At 43.0% G+C, this 20,609-nt stretch overlaps 1 gene segment (V, D, J or C); it reads left to right on the forward strand.

Moving 5' to 3' along the window:
• The first annotated feature begins 14,767 nt into the window (after positions 1-14,767).
• LOC122674684 overlaps positions 14,768-20,609 on the forward strand; it is a 141,760-nt gene continuing 135,918 nt past the window's right edge. The window contains 2 exon segments of the C gene segment in view: positions 14,768-14,829; positions 15,324-15,636. Coding sequence covers positions 14,799-14,829; positions 15,324-15,636 — 344 coding nt within the window.

The raw sequence follows: 20,609 nt of genomic DNA on the forward strand, positions 1-20,609 counted from the left end.
TACCATTGTGATTATCTGGGTCATGAAGATCTTTTTTGTACAGTTCTGTGTATTTTTGCCACCTGTTCTTAATATCTTCTGTTTCTGTTAGGTCCATACCATTTCTGTCCTTTATCAAGCCCATTTTGCATGAAATGTTCCCTTGGTATCTCTAACTTTCTTGAAGAGATCTCTAGTCTTTCCCATTCTGTTGTTTTCCTCTATTTCTTTGCATTGATCACTGAGGATGGCTTTCTAATCTCTCCTTGCTTTTCTTTGGAACTCTGCATTCAAATGGATCTTTCCTTTTCTCCTTTGCTTTTCGCTTCTCTTCTTTTCACAGCTATTTGTAAGGCCTCCTCAGACAGCCATTTTGCTTTTTTGCATTTCTTTTCCATGGAGATGGTCTTGATCCCTGTCTCCTGTACAATGTCATGAACCTCTGTCCATAGTTCATCAGGCACTCTATCAGATCTAGTCCCTTAAATCTATTTCTCACTTCACTGTATAATCATAAGGGATTTGAATGGTCTGAATGGTTTTCCATACATTCTTCAACTTAAGTCTGAATTTGGCAATAAGAGTTCATGATCTGAACCACGGTCACCTCCTGGTTTTGTTTTTGCTGACTGTATAGAACAAAGGTCCGCCTAGTCAAAGCTATGGTCTTTCCAGTAGTCATGTAGGGATGTGAGAGTTGGATGGTGAAGAAAGCTGAGCACGGAAGAATTGATGCTTTTGAACTGTGGTGTTGGAGAAAACTCTTGAGAGTCCCTTGGACTGCAAGAAGATCCAACCAGTCCATCCTAAAGGAGACCAGTCCTGGGTGTTCATTGGAAGGACTGATGTTGAAGCTGAAACTCCAATACTTTGGCCACCTCATGCGAAGAGTTGACTCATTGGAAAATACCCTAATGCTGGGAAGGATTGGGGGCAGGAGGAGAAGGGGATGACAGAGGGTGAGATGGCTAGATGGCATCACTGACTAGATGGACTTGGGTTTGGGTAGACTGCGGGAGTTGGTGATGGACTGTGTGCTGTGATTCATGGGGTTGCAAAGAGTGGGACACGACTGAGCAACTGAACTGAACTGAACTGATAGAGCTTCTCCATCTTTGGCTGCAAAGAACATAATCAGTCTGATTTCGGTGTTGACCATCTGGTGATGTCCATGTGTAGAGTTTTCTCTTGTGCTGTTGGAAGAGGGTGTTTGCTGTGACCAGTGCGTTGTCTTGGCAAAACTCTATTAGCCTTTGCCCTGTTTCATTCTGTACTCCAAGGCCAAATTTGCCTGTTACTCCAGGTGTTTCTTGACTTCCTACTTTTGCATTCCAGTCCCCTATAATGAAAATGACATCTTTTTTTGGGGTGTTAGTTCTAAAAGGTCTTGTAGGTCTTCATAGAACCATTCAACTTCAGCTTCTTCAGCATTACTGGTTGGGGCATAGGCTTGGATTACCGTGATATTGAATGGTTTGCCTTGGAAACGAACAGAGATCATTCTGTCGTTTTTGAGACTGCCTCCAAGTACTGCATTTTGGACTCTTTTGTTGACCATGATGGCTACTCCATTTCTTCTAACGGATTCCTGCCCACAGTAGTAGTATCTCAAATCCTGAAAGATGATGCTGTGAAAGTGTTGCACTCATTATGCCTGCAAATTTGGAAAACTCAGCAGTGGCCACAGGACTGGAAAAAGTCAGTTTTCATTCCAATCCCAAAGAAAGGCAATGCCAAAGAATGCTCAAACTACCACACAATTGCACTCATCTCACACGCTAGTAAAGTAATGCTCAAAATTCTCCAAGCCAGGCTTCAGCAATACATGAACTGTGAACTTCCAGATGTTCAAGCTGGTTTTAGAAAAGGCAGAGGAACCAGAGACCAAATTGCCAACATCTGCTGGATCATCAAAAAAGCAAAAGAGTTCCAGAAAAGCATCTACTTCTGCTTTATTGACTATGCCAAAGCCTTTGACTCTGTGGATCACAATAAACTGTGGTAAATTCTGAATGAGAGGGGCATACCAGAGCACCTGACCTGCTTCTTGAGAAACCTATATGCAGGTCAGGAAGCAATTGGACATGGAACAACAGACTGGTTCCAAATAGGAAAAGGAGTACGTCAAGGCTGTTTATTGTCACCCTGCTTATTTAACTTATATGCAGAGTACATCATGAGAAACGCTGGGCTGGAGGGAGCATAAGCTGGATTCAAGATTGCCAGGAGAAATATCAATAACCTCAGATATGCAGATGACACCACCCTTATGGCAGAAAGTAAAGAGGAACTAAAAAGCCTCTTGATGAAAATGAAAGTGGAGAGTGAAAAAGTTGGCTTAAAGCTCAACATTCAGAAAACTAAGATCATGGCATCCAGTCCCATCACTTCATGGCAAATAGATGGGGAAATAGTAGAAACAGTGGCAGACTTTATTTTGGGGGACTCCAAAATCACTGCAGATGGTGATTGAAGCCATGACATTAAAAGATGCTTACTCCTTGGAAGGAAAGTTATGATCAACCTAGATAGCATATTAAAGAGCAGAGACAGTACTTTGCCAACAAAGGTCTGTCTAGTCAAGGCTATGGTTTTTCCAGTGGTCATGTATGGATGTGAGAGTTGGACCATAAAGAAAGCTGAGCGCTGAAGAATTGGTGCTTTTGAACTGTGGTTTTGGAGATGACTCTTGAGACTCCCTTGGACTGCAAGGAGATCCAACCAGTCCATCCTAAAGGAGACCAGTCCTGGGTGTTCATTGGAAGGACTGATGTTGAAGCTGAAACTCCAATACTTTGGCCACCTCATGTGAAGAGTTGACTCATTGGAAAAGACCCTCATGTTGGGAGGGGTTGGGGGCAGGAGGAGAAGGGGATGACAGAGAATGAGATGGCTGGATGGCATCACCGACTCGATGGACATGAGTTTGAGTAAACTCCGGGAGTTAGTGATGGACAAGGAGGCCTGGCATGCTATGATTCACGGGGTCGCAGAATCGGACATGACTGAGCGACTGAACTGAACTGACTGAACTGAGCCTTAGATAGGATCCAATTTCTGATTACATCAGTTCAGTTCAGTTCAGTTCATTTGCTCAGTCATGTCCGATTCTTTTCGCCCTGTGGACTGCAGCATGCCCCAGCTTCCCTGTCCATCACCAGCTCTTGGAGTTTGCTCAAACTCATGTCCATTGAGTTGGTGATGTCATCCAACCATCTCATCCTCTGTCGTCCCCTTCGCCTCCTGCCTTCCATCTTTCTCTTCATCAGGTCTTTTCCAGTGAGTCAGCTCTTCACATCAGGTGGCCCAAGTTTTGGAGCTTCAGCTTCAGCATTAGTCCTTCCAGTGAATATTCAGAATTGATTTCTTTTAGGATTGACTGGTTGGATCTCCTTGCAGTCCAAGGGACTCTCAAGAGTCTTCTCCAACACCACAGTTGAAAAGCATCAATTCTTTGGTCCTCAGCCTTCTTATGGTCCAACTCTCACATCCATACATGACTACTGGAAAAAACATAGCTTTGACTAGGTGGACCTTTGTTGGCAAAGTACTGTCTCTGCTTTTTAATATGTGTCTAGGTTGCTCATAGCTTTTCTTCCAAGGAGCAAGCGTCTTTTAATTTCATGGCTGCAGTCACCATCTGCAGTGATTTTGGAGCCCAAGAAAATAAAGTCTGGCTCAGTTTCCATTGTTTCCCCATCTATTTGCCAGGAAGTGATGGGACGGGATGCCATGATCCTTGTTTTTTGAATGTTGAGTTGTCTGGTCATGTATTTGTTGAGAATGTCTGGTCATATATTTCTTTACAAAATGTGAGGCTGGAAATGGAGTTTCTGTTTCCTTCCATTCCCAAAGCGCTACAGCAGAATCAGGAGGCCCACAGGTGGATTCTCAGCCAAAAGACGTAAGGGCACCCATTCCCCTCTGAAGCTCCGGCCCGAGGATCCTGGGACTCAACTGTGCATCCCTGAGCCAGGCAGTCCTGGTGCAGTGTGGCTGAGTCAGTCTCCTCTGGTGCAGGCTCCCCGGCCTCTCTTCTCCCGCTGAGCTCTAGGAAGATGTTTGAAAAGACCCTTCCTTATCTTTCTGCCTCAGAGGAAAGAAGCAGCTTGAAGGCTGTGACTCCAGCTGCTACCGGCAGGGAGCCAGACTGTAAATTCTCTCTTAAATTATTCTGATGGATATGCTTTGGGACTTGGGCTTCTGAAATTCCTAAAAATAATGCAGAATTAGGCAGCCTGTGATTAGAATTAGGTTTAGTAATAAAGAACCCCATCCCAACAATTTCAAGTACAGAAGCCAGATAGCTGAAGTCAGTATCTCAGAAATGCTAAGAAACTCCTTCTGAGTTTACCTCAAACACAACTCCCCTGCAAAGTCTCTCTCCATCAACATACCCTCCTGAGATGATGACCTCCACATCTGTGGAACCATGGACAGTTGACAACTAAGGGTTTATAATAACCTTTTATCACAAATCTGTCTCCTCCACAGACTGACAGACCCTTAAAGGAGGTGATTATATAGGAGTAACTGTGAAGGAACAGCAAATACAGTCTTCTTGAGAGGAAGGAAGTCAGATAAACACTAATTAGTGATCCCCACTCAGAGACACTTCCAGGAAACTCAAATCTCAATGCTTGTACAGCTCAGGAAAGCATGAAATGATACTCTGTGATTTCAAACCCTCAACTCCTCCTTTCTCTCTCTCACAGGCTCCCGGTCCACAGACACTGAAACTGGAGTTTTAGGAAACCTGCTTCCTAATTCTAATTCTGGGACTTCCCTGGTGGCTCAGTGGGAGAGGATCCATCCCCCGTGCAGGGGTTGCAGGAGACTCGGGTTTGATCCCTAGATTGGGAAGATGCCCTGGAGAAGGAAATGGCAACTCACTCCACTATTCTTGGAGAATAGTGGAAAACCCCTGAAAATCCCATGGACAGAGGAGCTTGGTGGGCCACAGTCCATAGGGTTGCAAAAGAGTTGGACACAACTTAGCAACTAAAACAACAACAATCCCAATTCTGGCTTTTATTTTAAAAAGCTGTAAGATGTTGGCAGATGCCCTCGACTTTCTCAGACTTGGTATTCTCTTTAAAATTAGAGACTTGCATCATTTACTTGTTCTCCAAGATCTGACATGACTATTATTTTTTGACTCAGGATGTATCTGCATTTTTCCCCCCACACCTGTGACCACAGGGATTGCTGGGGAAGACATGTCACAACCATCTAGAAGTAACTGAGCATAATTGTGCATGTGGATATGACTGGTCCAAGAACATCTGCTTGGAAGGGGCACTGTGGAACACCCCTGCTTGCCTCAACGTGGATTCTGACTTGAAATGTGTTCCTATCAAAGAAAAGAGTGTGTATTTCCTGCAATAGCCCCCGCTGCTGCCAGCTGGCACTAAAGGAATGTGTCAGAAAGTCCACCACCACAGAAATTGGTCAGACCCTCTGGTGTACATGGCAGCCCTGATTCAGACCCGTCATCCTGGCCTCATTATAAAGAGCATCTTTTTCACATACTAAAGGGTTCCGTTTGGAACAACAAATACATGGCCATTGTAGATCAGAAGACAGCTTGCCGCTTCCCTCTGCAAAAAGCAGACCGATTATTATCTTGGTGAATTGTGTCAAAGAAAATTTGACTCAGACACGTTTTACAAGGATAAGTCAGACTATTCAGTGAAACCACAGCAATGGGGTTTTGCGGTAGGGGAGAGAAATTGGGCACAACTCAAATAAACAAAGAAAAATTTACTTTATAGTCAAGGAGTAGGGAGGAAGAGGGGTTCAGTAGACAGAATTACTAAGAGGAAACTTCAGGAATAAGCGGAGATACTGGCTAAACTGAGCTACCTGGGTTGTTGCTGAAGGCAGGTCAGGATGGTCAGACTTCACCTTGGGGGGTTGGGGGTATAGGAATTAGGTTAGATACCAAGGTAGCAGATACTGAGGGTGGGTATTCTGGCTAACTGACTTATGAGGGTTTTTGTTAAAATTGGGCTCTTGAGGACTGCCCAAGAACAGGGCCTGGTTCAAGAAGAGGAGGGATTCTTAATGTAGAGAATGGACAGAATTTTAACACAGTTGTTGTAAGAAATGAAGGAGAATGATAAGGTGAAGAGGTGAAGAGACAAAGATGACTCTCAGATTTTAATAGTTACAGGATGTTCAACAAATCCAGGAATCACAGATAAAAGAGAACATTGAGTGAACAAATTCAGTTTGGATCACTTTCGAAATTGTGGTACATTTGAGGTGTCCACATGGATATCCTTACAACCGTCCCCTGCCAAGAACCCCTCTCTTTTTCCTTTTTCTATGGCCAGTGACCTCACCCACTGCTGCCCCACATTTCAAGGCTAACACACACACATGCACACACATACACATACGTACACATCTGCTAAGACATCCATTTAAGGCACACCTCAGCTCTTTCTCTCCCCACCTTCCCCAGCAGAGGGCAGTATCAGATTTAAAAAGCAGTCCTCTATTTTAATTTTGTTTTATTACTATCCTCTCTTATCTAAATCTTGTGCATAACAGGAATACTATTCTGGTGAAGTAAAAGCATATCCATATTTCCATTTTTACTATTAAGAGGTATAGAGTAACAAACCAGAGTTCCTCTGAGGCCTTATACATCAAAATAATAAAACATCTAGGAAAAAATTTAACTAATAAAATGAAAGCTATTGACTGAAAAGGACAAAACATCACTTGAAAGAAATTAAGGAAGGTCTCAATAAATCGAAACCTATACCAGGATCATGGATTGGAAGAGTTAATATTGTTGAGAAGGAAAAACTGAATTCCAAAATTCCAGCTACATTTCTTGGCCTGAAAATTGACAGTTCAGTTCAGTTCAGTTGCTCAGTCATGTCTGACTCTTTGCGACCCTGCAGACTGCATCACGCCAGGCCTCCCTGTCCATCACCAACTCCCGGAGTTTACTCAAACTCATGCCCATTGAGTCGGTGATGCCATCCAATCATCTCATCCTCTGTCATCCCGTTCTCCTCCTGCCTTCCATCTTTCCCAGCATCAGGGTCTTTTCAAATGAGTCAGTTCTTCACATCATGTGGCCAAAGTAATGGAGCTTCAGCTTCAGCATGAGTCCTTCCAATGAATATTCAGGACTGGTTTCCTTTCGGATAGACTGTTTGGATCTCCTTGCAGTCCAAGGGACTCTCAAGAGTCTTCTCCAAGACTACAGTTCAAAAGCATCAATTCTTCAGTGCTCAGCTTTCTTTATAGTCCAATTCTCACATCCATACATGACTACTGGAAAAACCAAAGCTTGGACTAGATGGACCTTTGTTGGCAAAGTAATGTCTCTGCTTTTTAATAAGCTGTCTAGAAATTGACAGGCTGGTGCTAAAATTTATATGGAAATTTAAGGTACTAAAATTAGTCAAAACAGTTTGAGAAAAGAAAATTTTCAGATGACTCACATGTCCCCATTTCAAAACTTGCTGCACAACTACAGAAATCAAGTCAGTGTTGTGCTGGAAACAGGATAACCACATAAATCAATATAATTTTTATTAATAATAAAATTACTAAAGTCAATATATTAATTAATAAAATTAATGGCATTAATATAATTCTATTAATATAATAGAATTGAGAGTCATCTCAAATGAATCAATATATTTATTTGGAATTGACTTTAAATAAGAGTGCAGAGGCCATTAAACTAGGAAACAATATTCTTCCTAATGAACGGTGCTAGGAAAACTAGATATCCATGTACAAAAGAATACAATTACATCCCTTCCTCATACCATATACAAAAATTCACTCAAATGTATCAAAGAGCTAAGTCTAAGATCTGAGATTGTTCTTAGAAGAAAAGAAAGGTGTAAATCTTCATGATGATGGAATAGGCAATGATTTACCTATCACACCAAAAGCACAGAGGCAGCTAAGAAAAACTAGGTAGGCTGGAATTCTTTGAACTAAAAAAAAAAAGTTTGTGCTTCAAAGAGCACTTTCAAGAGAGGTAAAGATAACCTCCAAAATGAGAAAACATTTATTAATCATATATATGATAGATATATTTTTTAAAAAAGCTTATATATATGTATTTTAAAGACGCTTACAACTCAACAATAAAAAAGACAAATAATCCAACTTTAAAGTGAGCAAAAGATCTAAATACACATCTCCAAAGAAGATATGTTAAGTGGCCAATAAATGTAGCAAATAGTCAGCATAATTAATCATTAAAGAAATGAAATTAAAATCACAGTAAGATGCCATTTCACATCCACTCTGCTATAATGAAAAAGACAGACAGCAACTAATTTGGGGACAGCTGGAGAGGAATTTGGGAGGCTCATGCATTGCTGGTGGGAATGGAAAATGGCACAGCCACTGTGCAAAATGTATGGGCAGTTCTTCGAAAGTTAAAGTGCAGTTACCATATAGCCTAGCAATTTCAATCGAAAGCATGTGTCCACACAAAAATCTTTCACGTGTGTGTTCAGGCAGCATTATCTGTAATAGCCAAAAAAGTGAAAAGATAACTCATTTCCCCACTGCCTTAGCAGCCTGAAGATTCCTGGATCTGACAGCATCCTGAATGAGTCCCTTCAAGCTAGACGTGTGTGTTCAGTGATGGGCAATTTTGTCAATAGCATTAGTGAACAATTTGGAGAAATGACTGAACAGATTCTAAGTGGTGATGGCAGCTAAGTTCTGACTGAAGTGTATAATTGGGTAAGCCTATGAATACCTCCCACAATAAGAGAGACCCTTTGAAGAAGGCCTTAGGATCCTGCTATTATAAAAGGAGACCTTGAGCCATGGTTATTTGGACACTAAAAGTTACTATGATCTTATTTATTATTTGAGGCCTAAAGCATCCTAGATGTACAAGTTACGTCTCCTCCAGGGAGCCTGTAAGTTCTAAAAGGGAGGGATTGCATCTCATTCCTCTTTGCCTCTTCTTTCATATAATTATCTACTGTCACAGGGTAGGAAAGAAGGACAAAGAATGGAAGGAAGGAAGCTCCCTCACACACAGGTATTCCATTTGTGATTAAAGAGAATAATGCAAATAAATAGAAATGAGACAGAAGTTTGAGACGGAGAGTTTATGGTTTTTCTAGTGGCTGTTCTTTTTATTACTTACATCAAAAAATCAAGTAGGGTAATAACAGAGGAGAAAATGGATTATGAACCATAAACTTGAGGCTCCCTCAAGATACTTGAAGCTTTGCTTAGCTGAGGTGGAGGAAAGAAAGAAACTGAGTCAAATCATTTTCTGTCTCTATTGTTTTTTGGCAGAAATTCTGGTCTCTACTTCCCTGCCTCTCAACAAGCATACCTAAATATCACATGTGGTCACTGCCTCTACTCGGTAATGGAAAATGGAAAGATGATACATGCCAATGAAAGAAAATAAAGGAATTAAAAAGTGTGCAGAAGTGGCACAAACTGTTTCAGAAGCTAAGGACCAATAATGAAGTTACTCATCTCTCAACACTGTGTCCATACTGAAATATTCTAAGCCAGGTTGTGTGCATAATTCAGGGGAAAAAAAGACTAATCTTGTACCTCAGTACAAGATTAATTCTGGAGACAATAGGATGCACTGGAAATGGTGACCTCACAGGAAGACCCGCCTCAAAGAAGCCAGCTTTGAGCTCTAGCTCCCCGAGATGATGCAGTAAATACCCTTCCTGGTCCTGCCTGCAGGCTCCCCTTCATGCCCAACCCTTCCATGGGCACCAGCCGACTCAGCTGAGGGGTCATATGGCTCCTGGTAGCAGCGAGTTCTGAGCTAATGGATCAGCATCACTGGACTTGATCTGTGGGTCAATAGCTACGTCTCAAATACGCCCTGGACCTCCATGTTGCCCAGAGATGTTCTAAAAGGTGTTGGCATTCATACCAAAGCAAATAATTGCATTTTGGAGTAAAAAGCAAAATTCCTGCAAACTTTTATTTTATTTTTTCCCTGTGAACTTTTAAATGAATACAGGAGACTGCAAACATTTTTGAGCTCCCCTTGCGTTGCTTCATTGGAAGGCACTCACGTCCTCTTTCATTTAAGCTGTCTCATACGGTCCCTTTAGCTCTGAGGTCCCATGAATCTTGGCACCACCAGGAACCCAAGACGCCTTGTCAGGGGCGAAGAACAGGAGGTAACACTGAGATGCAGCCCAGTGAAAGGACAGTTAAGTTTACTATCAGCAGCTCCTGGAGGAAGATCTGAAATTCATGACTTACCCTGAGGGAGCAAAAAATCATAGATGAGTCAGGAACGCCAATGGAGTGCTTTTCTGCTGAATTACCCAAAGAGGGACCTGGTGTCTTGAAGACACAGCTGCTGGAGCTGGAAGACTCTTTTGTGTTTCTGTGCCAGTTCCTAATCCACATCAACGCAGTCACGTCCTTTCACTGCACAAACATCCTCCAGGTCTCATCCCGGAAACAGCCGTGGGCTGGGGAAGCCGACATGTCTGATTAGTGAAATTGGCTACAAAGCCTTCCAAAGGATGAAGATGGAAATAGGAGAGGACTGGAACATGCCAACTGAGGCTCAGGGATAAAGATTCTGTTACCCCAAAACAGGAACATAATTTAGAACAACATCATTTGTCATGGAAATATTCATTGCCTGATGCTTCTCTTTACTTCATACTCTATTTTGAGTTCTCTACCACATGCTTTAAATATAGGATTTTATTTAATCACCAAGACTAGCAAAGGCACTATTTTCTTCAATTTCAACATAGGAAAACACAGTTTCAGGAGTTCACTTTTTCTTTCTCAGGCTCAAAAAAATGGGAGGTGGGCTGTGGAGAAACAGAGAGAGAAAACACAGGTCTGTTTGGCCGAAAGGGTTGTGCTTTTTATACCAACCTATGCTGCCTCTTATTCTTTCCGGAACGTTCCCTGCCTAGTGCCTGTGCAGGTAGGTATGGATGCCAGGATTAGAAATTCTTCAAATGTCTACGGGACATCCCAGAGATGGTGGGAATAGAGTTGGATAAATTGGTCTGGAATTTAAGAGATGGGTCTGATCCTGAAATATTATTCATTAGAAACACATCACCTCAGATTTTCTTCTCAGTGAACTTTTTTTTTAATTCTCATCACACAAGAAAATGTTGGACACCTACAGAACACCATTTTGTTATCATTTTCTTTGATGAAACAATTGCAGAAAATCAAAAAGCAGATGAACCAACAAAGACCTACTATACAACACAGGGAACTCTGCTCAGGGCTATGTGGCAGCCTGGATGGGAGGGGAGTTTGGGGGAGAATGGATACAAGTATATGTATGGCTGAGTCCTTTTGAAAACATCAAAACATGGTTAATCAGCTATATTCCATTGCAAAATAAAAAGTTAAAAAAAATAAACTCTGCATTCTTGTGTGACCAGAGCATCTACTGTGCTCCCATAGAGATCAAGCATTCGTTACTGCAAGGAGGAAGGTGAAAACCTGTGGGCCAATCACAGTGAGGCTCTGGCCTGGAAATGTGGGGTGCTGCCCACTAAGGCCAGACAAAATGCAGAGTTTGGGGGAGGGAGGCACAAGGGAGGTGCAAGTGATTCAGATCTCTGTCCTCAGTTGCCTCATCGGCCAGATTAGGGAGCCCCTCTTGAATATCTACAGGATCCTGTCCAACTCTCCTTTCTGGCCTTCTGAAAGATTCCGCACATTCAACCAGGGGGAGCCCCATAGCTAAGTTTCTTTCCTCATCTGTCTGTGCTGGGAGATACGAGGAGACCCCCTTCCCACTATGGGCAACCAAGTGATCTGCTGCGTGGCCCTTTGTCTCTTTGGAGTAGGTGAGTCCCGGGTTCAGAGAGCAGATTCCTGTTCTAAAGAGGCTGAGCTCCAGATCTAAGCCTTTCCCTCACAGCAGCAGCATTGGCTGCCCTCTCGGGCCATGTTTCCTGACCTCTCCCTTTACTCCATAGGCACTGTGGCTGGTGGAGTCACTCAGAGCCCTAAATACCTGCTCAGAAAGGAAGGCGGAGCTGTGAGCCTGGAATGTGAACAGGATTTTGATTACGACTCAATGTACTGGTACCGACAGGACCCAGGTCTAGGACTGAGGCTGATCTTCTTCTCACAATTTGTAGGCGTTGTTCAGAGAGAAGACATAGCTAAAGGCTACAATGCCTCTCGCGAAAAGAAGCCTTTCTTTCCTCTTACCGTGACGTCGGCACAGAAGACCCAGACGGCTCTGTATCTCTGTGCTGCTAGTAGAGACACAGTGAATCAAAGCCACCTCCTCTCTGCACACAAATGAGTCCCGCTTCCCCACCAGGTGACAGGGCTTTTCTGTGTTCAGTACCCTGGGCAGTCAGCTTCTTCCTCCTGAACCAGGCACCCAAAGCAGCTGCTGCAGCAACACACGTTGTGGAATGGCACAATCATATTTCAGCAATCCACCAGGGTGATTCTTAAAAAAATCACACCTATCTACATTAGGGGACTTCCCAGGTGGCGCAGCAATAAAGAATCTGCCTGCCAATGCAGGAAATGCAAAAGATGTGGGTTCGATCCCTGGGTCAGGAAGGTCCCCTAAAGAAGGAAATAGCAACCCACGCCAGTATTCTTGCCTGGACAATCCCATGGACAGAAGCGCCTGGCGGGCTACAGTCCATGGGGTCACAAAGAGCCAGATATGACTTAGTGACTAAAACAACTACTGAAAGAATACAGATTTCCTCCTTCCAGTGAAAGAATTTATGACAAAAAAAGCAGATGCGCTTCACTTGATTTTAAAACATTCACTGTAAAACTATCGAGCTCTTTATTATTTCAGGGTGGTCCTAGTACTAAAAAGAACTCTTTAACTGTGAAATTTCATAATGGCCCCCATTCCCATGGCCAAGTTGTAAGAAAGTGACTGTATGAAAGTCAAAAAAGTTAAAGTATCACTCAATGTTTTCTTAGTGTTAAGAAGCCATTGCATCAATCACCTTGGAAGAACAATTTCTAGAAAAATACAATCAAATAACTATAATGTTTCTGGGACACCATACACATAGTTTCTGAATTTAAAAATATACTAGAAGAAATAATGAGTAAATTAGACACATCAGAAAACCAGTTTAATTGTATAAAAATTTAAATAAAAGTCCAGAATTCCAAGGAAATAGAAAGGGAGGTGTGAGAAAAACCTATTGTCATGGCAGCTCTATTCATGGTGACCTCAAACTGGAAAACACCCAAATGACTGTCAACAATATGGTCAACAAACAGCTACGCTTAGTAATAGAATAAAATCTAGCAGAAAAGCAAATGTTATTTGTGAAATCATGGATGGATCTCATAAATATATGGATCTCTTCTTGAAAAAGAAGCCAGAGCACAGATTGTACAAAGTTAAGATAGCAGCTACATTCTGAGGGCATTTTTAATTTACTTGTAGAAAAGTATGAAGGAGGCTTCTGGGTCCTATATCTTGATCTGGGTCGTAGTTATATAGATGTACTCATTTGTGAAATTTCACTATGCTGTACACTCAAGATTTGTGTAGTCTATTATATATGGATTTTATATCTCATTTTAAAAGCTTAGAAAAACAACGGTAACAACAACCGCCTCAAAATGTAGTGACTTTAACATATATTATCTCTCATGGTTCTGTGGGCTGAGTGGGCCTGGCTGGGCAGTTCCCATCTGGGGACATCATGCGGTCATGGTCAGATAGCCCCTGAGGCGAGAGACGCCTGAGGCTCCGGTCACCTGCACATCCAAGATGGCGTCTTTCCGCACATGGCTGATCCCTGCCCCGGGGTGCCTGGGACAGCTGTGGACCAGCCTAGCATGTCTCTCTTTCTATCCTCAGCCCCTCAATGTGGCTAGGTGGGTTTCCTTGCAGAATGGTGGCCTCGGGGTAGTGAAAATGATTATCTCGTGGCTGGCTTCCCCTAGATTGAGCATTCAAGAGACCCTGGAGGGATCTACAAGGCTACCTATGACCCAGCTTCAAAAATCATAGCATCACTTATACCACATTCAGACTATAATAAAGAGATGTGTGTTTATATAATACATAGATATGTTTAGTATTCAGTCCATTATATGAGGGGACTGGCATAAGATGCTCATGAAATAAATACCTCATTGAGAAGATGAGGAAGTGTTCTTTTTCAGTGTGAAGAAGCATTGAGCTTCTAGCCTAGTAGTCCTTACGTTCATCTATGGTTCTAGTGATTAACAAGCATGAGTTGTCTTGATTACTTTGAGGGTACATTACAGAAGTAAAGAACTAGCAATAATGTCATTTACCACACAAACATAGCCATTTCCTTACATAAGGCTAAGAAATTAATATCATTACAATGATCTAGGTCTCAGTTTCTGGCCTATAAAATTGAGAGTTGGGTTAGAATATCTCTGAGGTTCCTTCCAGCAATGTTTGAATGGTTCTTTTATGGAAAGGGGCTTCTCTGGTGGCTCAGACAGTAAAGAATCTGCCTGCAGTCCAGGAGACCCAGGTTCACTCCCTGGGTCAGGAAGATCCCCTGGAGAAGGGCATGACTATCCACTCTAGTATTCTTGCCTGGAGAATCCTATGGACAGAGGAGCCTGACGGGCTACAGTTTGTGGGGTCACAAAGAACTGGACATGACTGAGCAACTTTCATTTTCACTTGATAGAAAGAGGGGTGGATCCTGCATCAGTGGCAATGATGACCACCAGAGGGCAGATTAGAGCATCCTTAGAATTATGCAGACAGTCAGCCCTCCTTCTAGGGGTGGAGAAAGAAAGGGCAAGGTCATATCTTTCTTCAGAGAGGTGTGGTGTGAGGCCAGTTCCTGAAGATGCTGGTGCTTCTGCTGCTTCTGGGACCCAGTACGAGCCTTATTAGCTAAGTAGCTTGGTCAAGTGTGTGTGTGTGTGTGTGTGTGTGTGTGTGTTGGCATGAGTGAAGTGATAGCCAGGGATTGTGGACTTCTATAATTTTTGAAGCTTTTTTGGCTGCTTGGTTTGTGGGCTCTTAGTTCCCCCACCAGCCATTGAACCTGGTTGCTGGCAGTGAGAACACTGAATCCTAACCACTGGGCCACCAGGGAATTCCTTAAGTTTGTGGATTTTTCTATGCTGAACAAAATGGGAGGGGACATCCACTCTCTTTGGAGGTGTAGAGGGCAAAGTGAGGAGCCACCAGTCAGGAGAGATGGGGGATGATAAGCCTGAGAATTAGGACAGGGTGATTTCACAAAACAAGCAGGATTCCCTTGGAGCCGGGAGAAAGGTGAGCGAGTGAGCAGGGCTGTGGTTCTCTGCCTGTGGTCGTGTCTTCCTGTCCTGCTGGGCTCTCATCTCCTTGACCTCTGTCTCCGCAGGCTCTGGCCTTGGCGCCCTCGTCTCTCAGCAGCCCCGCAGAGCTGTCAGGAAGAGTGGCGACTCTGTGACCATCCAGTGCCGTGCAGTGGACTTCCAAGCCACAAGTGTGTTCTGGTACCGTCAGCTCCCGAAACAAGGCCTTGTGCTGATGGCAACTTCTAATGTGGGCACTGATGCCACATACGAACAAGGTTATAACAAAGACAAGCTTCCCATCAGTCAGCCAAACCTAACATTTTCATCTCTGAAGGTGACAAGTGTGGATCCTGCTGACAGCAGCCTCTACTTCTGTGGTGCTAGAGACACAGCGCTGGGTGGAGATCAGAGACCCAGACAAGAATCTTGGTAGCAGCCCCCTTCCCCATCCCACTGAACCATGGGGCCCCGTGGAGGGAGGTGTGGAGAGAGAAAAGCCACAGCCTCACTGACTGAGTCATCTGTGGCTGTGTGTGTAGAGAGAGAAAGAGAAAATGTCTGAGTACAGAGTGGGGAGAAGGTATGGTGTTTGAGAACTAGCCATATGGAAATGGGGCTAGGCCTATAAATGGCCAACCAACCTGGAAAGTTCCCTGGGCTGAAAATTATAAAATCTAGATTTTTTTTTCCTGATTCTCCCATATGCTAATCATATGTTCGCAGATAAACTGACACATAATCTTATAGGTAGATCCCAAAATGCTTCTATAAACACTGAGTACTTTTATAATGGGTTTCCCTCGTGGCTCAGACAATAAGGAATCCATCTGCATTGCAGGAGATGGGAGTTCAATTGATCCCTGGGTTGAGAAGTTCCCCTGGAGAAGGGAATAGCAACCCACTTCAGTATTCTTGCCTGGAGAATTCCATGGACAGAGGAACCTGTCAGCCTATAGTCCTTGGGATCACAAAGTGTCAGATATGACTGAGTGACTAACACTTTTATAATAAGCGCTAGAGTTTTTTTCCTCCAAGAAAATTCAGCACTCTTGTCACCATCCTAGACTCTCAAGACAAATGGAATCATTAGCCAGCCAAGTAGAGATGTTCACTCATGAAAGAATTCAGGGATGTGCTATATTCAGTATTGAGGTTGATAAAAGAATAGAATAGGACTGGACGGGGCAGCCCTCTACACCCAAGTACAGAGCATGCCCAGAACCTTCACAAAGGGACCAGAGGGAAGAGAAGACAGAGAAGATAAATAAGAAAGACTTCAGACAACCAGGCTTGTCTGCAAAACTAGAAAGTTCTGTTGGAAGTCACAAGATAGTAAGTGAAGCACTGAGTGTAAACCCCTAGAAAAATCCTTTTCTAGCAAAAAAAAAAAATATCACACATTGACCATAAATCTTATATAGCCCAGTAAAAATAAGCAAAATATATTAACATACACTCTGGAGAAGAAACATCTGTAATCAATAAACATTGATTTCCTTGTGATCAAGAAACATGGAGCAAGACGCAATTATATGTAAGTTGATATCCATTTGGTTAGCAAAATATAAAATGCTTAGAAAAATATAGAGTGTTAGAGAGAGTCTTGCAAATTGTGGTGCTGGAGGAAACTCTTGAGAGTCTCTTGGATTGCAAGGAGATCCAACCAGTCAATCCTAAAGGAATTCAGTCCTGAATATTCACTGGAAGGACTGATGCTGAAGCTGAAGCTCCAATACTTTGACCACCGGGGCTGAAGAGCTGACTCTTTGGAAAGACGCTGATGCTGGGAAAGATTGAGAGCAAGAGGAGAAGGGAGCAACAGAAGATGAAATGGTTGGATGGCATCACCGACTCAGTGGATCCAAGTTTAAGCAAACTCAGCGAGATAGCGACAGGGAAGCCTGGTGTGCTGCGGTACATGGGGTCACAAAAGAGTCTCAGACACGACTTAGTGACTAAACAACAACACGCATGTGAGATCAAAAAGGAGAGACAATAAAACAAACAACCGAATGGATATTGAAGCTTGGATGATGATGGTGGCAGTGCTAGAAAACAGAGAAATGAGAGTTTTAAAACATAATTAGGAAATAAAATCAAAGACGTGGGTAACTGATTCATCACAAGAGGCAATGGCTGGAGAGGAAGATTTTGACTACAAGTCAGATGAATCAGGAGGACCAAGTGGGAAGAAGATCATGATTTTCTTGACATTGGGGATGCCTCTGAGACAGAAATCTGACCAGAAATATGCAGAAAGCAGTGGTATGTAGGAGTCAGGGGCTCAAAAAAATGGACCTGGATGAAGGTAAAAATTTGGGACAATTTCCATAATTGGAAGGATGAAAGTGCCTTCTTGATCCCTTGATGACAGAATATACAAAGAAAAGATCACAGAACTGAGGACAGAGATCTGAGGAGCCCACTCACCTTGAATGTGGCCCTAAGAGATTAAATTTAATTAACTGATCAATAACACCAAGCAATACTGGATTAGTGACTATATAACTAAGTACTAGTAACAAATCTCTACAGTACTCCAGCAGGTCACCACACAGATGGCTGCATGTTTCCTAGTCCTGATGATTCTTGGGATGTCTGGCTGCCCCTCTGCAGTGTGGAGAAAGCAACTGCCCACTCGCCACACAGGAGGTGAAGACCACGGAGACCAGAGGCCTGTGAGAAGTGTGCCCCTTTGACCATCTAGTCAGTCAGTCAGTCAGAGTTATCAGGGCTTCACTTTGGCAAAGAATCCTCCTGCAACGCAGGAGTTCAGTTCAGTTCAGTCGCTCAGTCGTGTCCGACTCTTTGCGACCCCATGAACCGCAGCAGGCCAGGCCTCCCTGACCATCAATGCAGGAGATTCCGGTTCAATTCCTGGGTTGGGAAGATCTGCTGGAAAAGGGATAGGCTACCCATTCCAGTATTCTTGGGCTTCCCTTATGGCTTAGCTGGTAAAGAGTCCACCTGCAATACGGGAGACCTGGGTTCGGTCCCTTGGTTGGGAAGATCCCCTGGAGAAAGGAAACGCTACCCACTCTGGTATTCTGGCTTGAAGAATCCCATGGGCTGTATGGTGGTTGGGGTCGCAGTCGGGCATGACTGAGCGACATTCACTTGACCACTAGGGGGTGATGTGGATCTTTCTGTAAAACACTTCGGAGCATAGAGAGCAGCACCAACCTTCCAGAAGTTGTCTGATATCATTCTGGAAACTCAGGTGAGATCCTTTAGGTAGTGGCTGTGGAAGCGTGAGTAAGAATTAATCAAATCCATTGCACCTGCCTTCACTAATCAAGGTCGTTTTAAGACTTGCTTGGCCTCCAAGTGGCATGTATCCTGAATAAGATGTTTGCCTGAGTTATTTTCCAGGAAACTGCCGTAGTGCAGCAGAGCCCAGAGTCCGCTGTGTCTAGTTTCAGCCGAACTGGTTGAGACTGGTTAGAACCAGTGACCCTCCTCCTGGGGAAGCACAAGTGTCTGCTTGGGTACCTTTTGACCTCAGAGGACCCAAGACTACATTCTCAGATTTGCTGAGCACTTCTATGGTGAACAGGCAGGGGCTATAGCTCAGTTACCCCAGCAGAGAAGGACAATGCATGCACGTTTTTTTCAGTCACCCTTCCCCAGGCTTCCCCAGCACCCCAGGCTCCCCATGTGCACGTGTTCAGTAGCTAAGTCGTGTCTGACACTTTGTGACCCTATGGATGTAGCCCACGAGGTTCCTCTGTTCGTGGGATTCTCCAGGCAAGAATACTGGAGTGGGTTGCCATTTCTTTTTCCAGGGGACCATCCCAACCCAGGAATTGAACCCCCATCCCTTGCATTGGCAGGGCGGATTTCTTTACCACTGAGCCACCAGGGAAACCCATATCTCAGACCATCAGGTCATGCTTCATTCATGACCCTGTAAATACCTTGTGCCCCTTGCCTTTGCGGAGGCGGATTTGAGGTCTTGTTTTCCCTGGTGGCTCAGTGGTAAAGAACCCACAGGCCAATGCAGGAGACCTGGGTTCGATTCCTGGGTCGGGAAGATCCCCTGGAGAAGGAAACAACAACCCACTCTAGTATTCTTGCCGGGAGAATCCCATGGACGGAGGAGTCTGGAAGGTTACAGTCCATGGGTCGCAGAGTCAGCCCAACGGGGTAGGGGGGCGGGTGATACTCTTGCTTGGCTGGCTTGAGAAGAAGACCTTACTTTGCTGCAAGCATCAGAGTCTCAGCAGTTTGGCTCCTTGTACTTAGGGCAAAATGAACCTGGAAACAGTTGGGAGAATGATTTGCAGCTATCCTGGGATGACAATAGGTCTTGAAAATAGCAGGATCTAATTTTACACTTCCTAATCCCCAGAGCATGTATCACAGTATACAGTACCAGTAGTTGTTCTGGTCATATGTAATTGATAAGTAAGTCAATGAATGTCATCACTATTTCTATTTCACATTGTGCTGAATTTCCAGCCTGGTAAAAGAAGAAAAAAGCGTGAGAATGAAAAAAGAAGGGGGAAAGAGTGATTATAGACAGATGACAAGTTAAGAAGGCACAAAGGAATCTAAAGAAGCATTGCATTATTTATAATACCATTTAATAAGTTAACAAAAATGAACATAAAGTCAGTTTATTCCCATATACTAGCAATAGATTTTTAAAGAGAGATCATTTAGTAACAGAAAATAGAAAAGATAATACACCTAAATCTATACAAAGATAAACAACTCAGAAATTTATTAAATTTCAGAGGGAGGCTTTTAAAATCTGAAACAAGTGAAGTTATATGCCATGATCATGAATAAGTTAAACCAGTACTAAAAGTATTCCAATTTCAGCACTATCATCTATGTATTCCCCACAGCACTAAACAAAGTCACAAAAGGAATTTCATGGAATTTGACAAAAGTAGTCAAAAGTTTAAGTGGAAAAAAGAGGAAAGAATACTTAAGATAATATTAAAGAATTACAAAGTGATGTGAATTTGCAATCTAATCACCAAATTATTTTCTAATTTTTTATAACTAAGTGGACAAATGGAAAATCATAAATTTAAAATAGCACTATGCATATATAGGCACTTAGTATATAGTAAAGCCACCACTGCAGGTGTGTAGGGGAGTAACGCAATATACAAGTTCTTCTGGGACAAGTAGTTCTCCACAGGAAGAAAAATTAATCTAAACTCTGTTGCAACAAAAGCAAAAAAAAAATTCTAAAAAGATTAAATGCTTAAATGCAACATTTAAATTATTAACTATTTGGTAAATATTATAGAAGTATATTTTTATGAACTTGAGCTATGGAAACATTGCTTATAAAGAATTAAAGAATTCACACCCTCCCCAAAAAAGAATGATAGATTTTACTAAATAAGGAA

Source organism: Cervus elaphus, chromosome 18 (assembly GCF_910594005.1).
Source record: "Cervus elaphus chromosome 18, mCerEla1.1, whole genome shotgun sequence".
Taxonomy (NCBI): domain Eukaryota; kingdom Metazoa; phylum Chordata; class Mammalia; order Artiodactyla; family Cervidae; genus Cervus; species Cervus elaphus.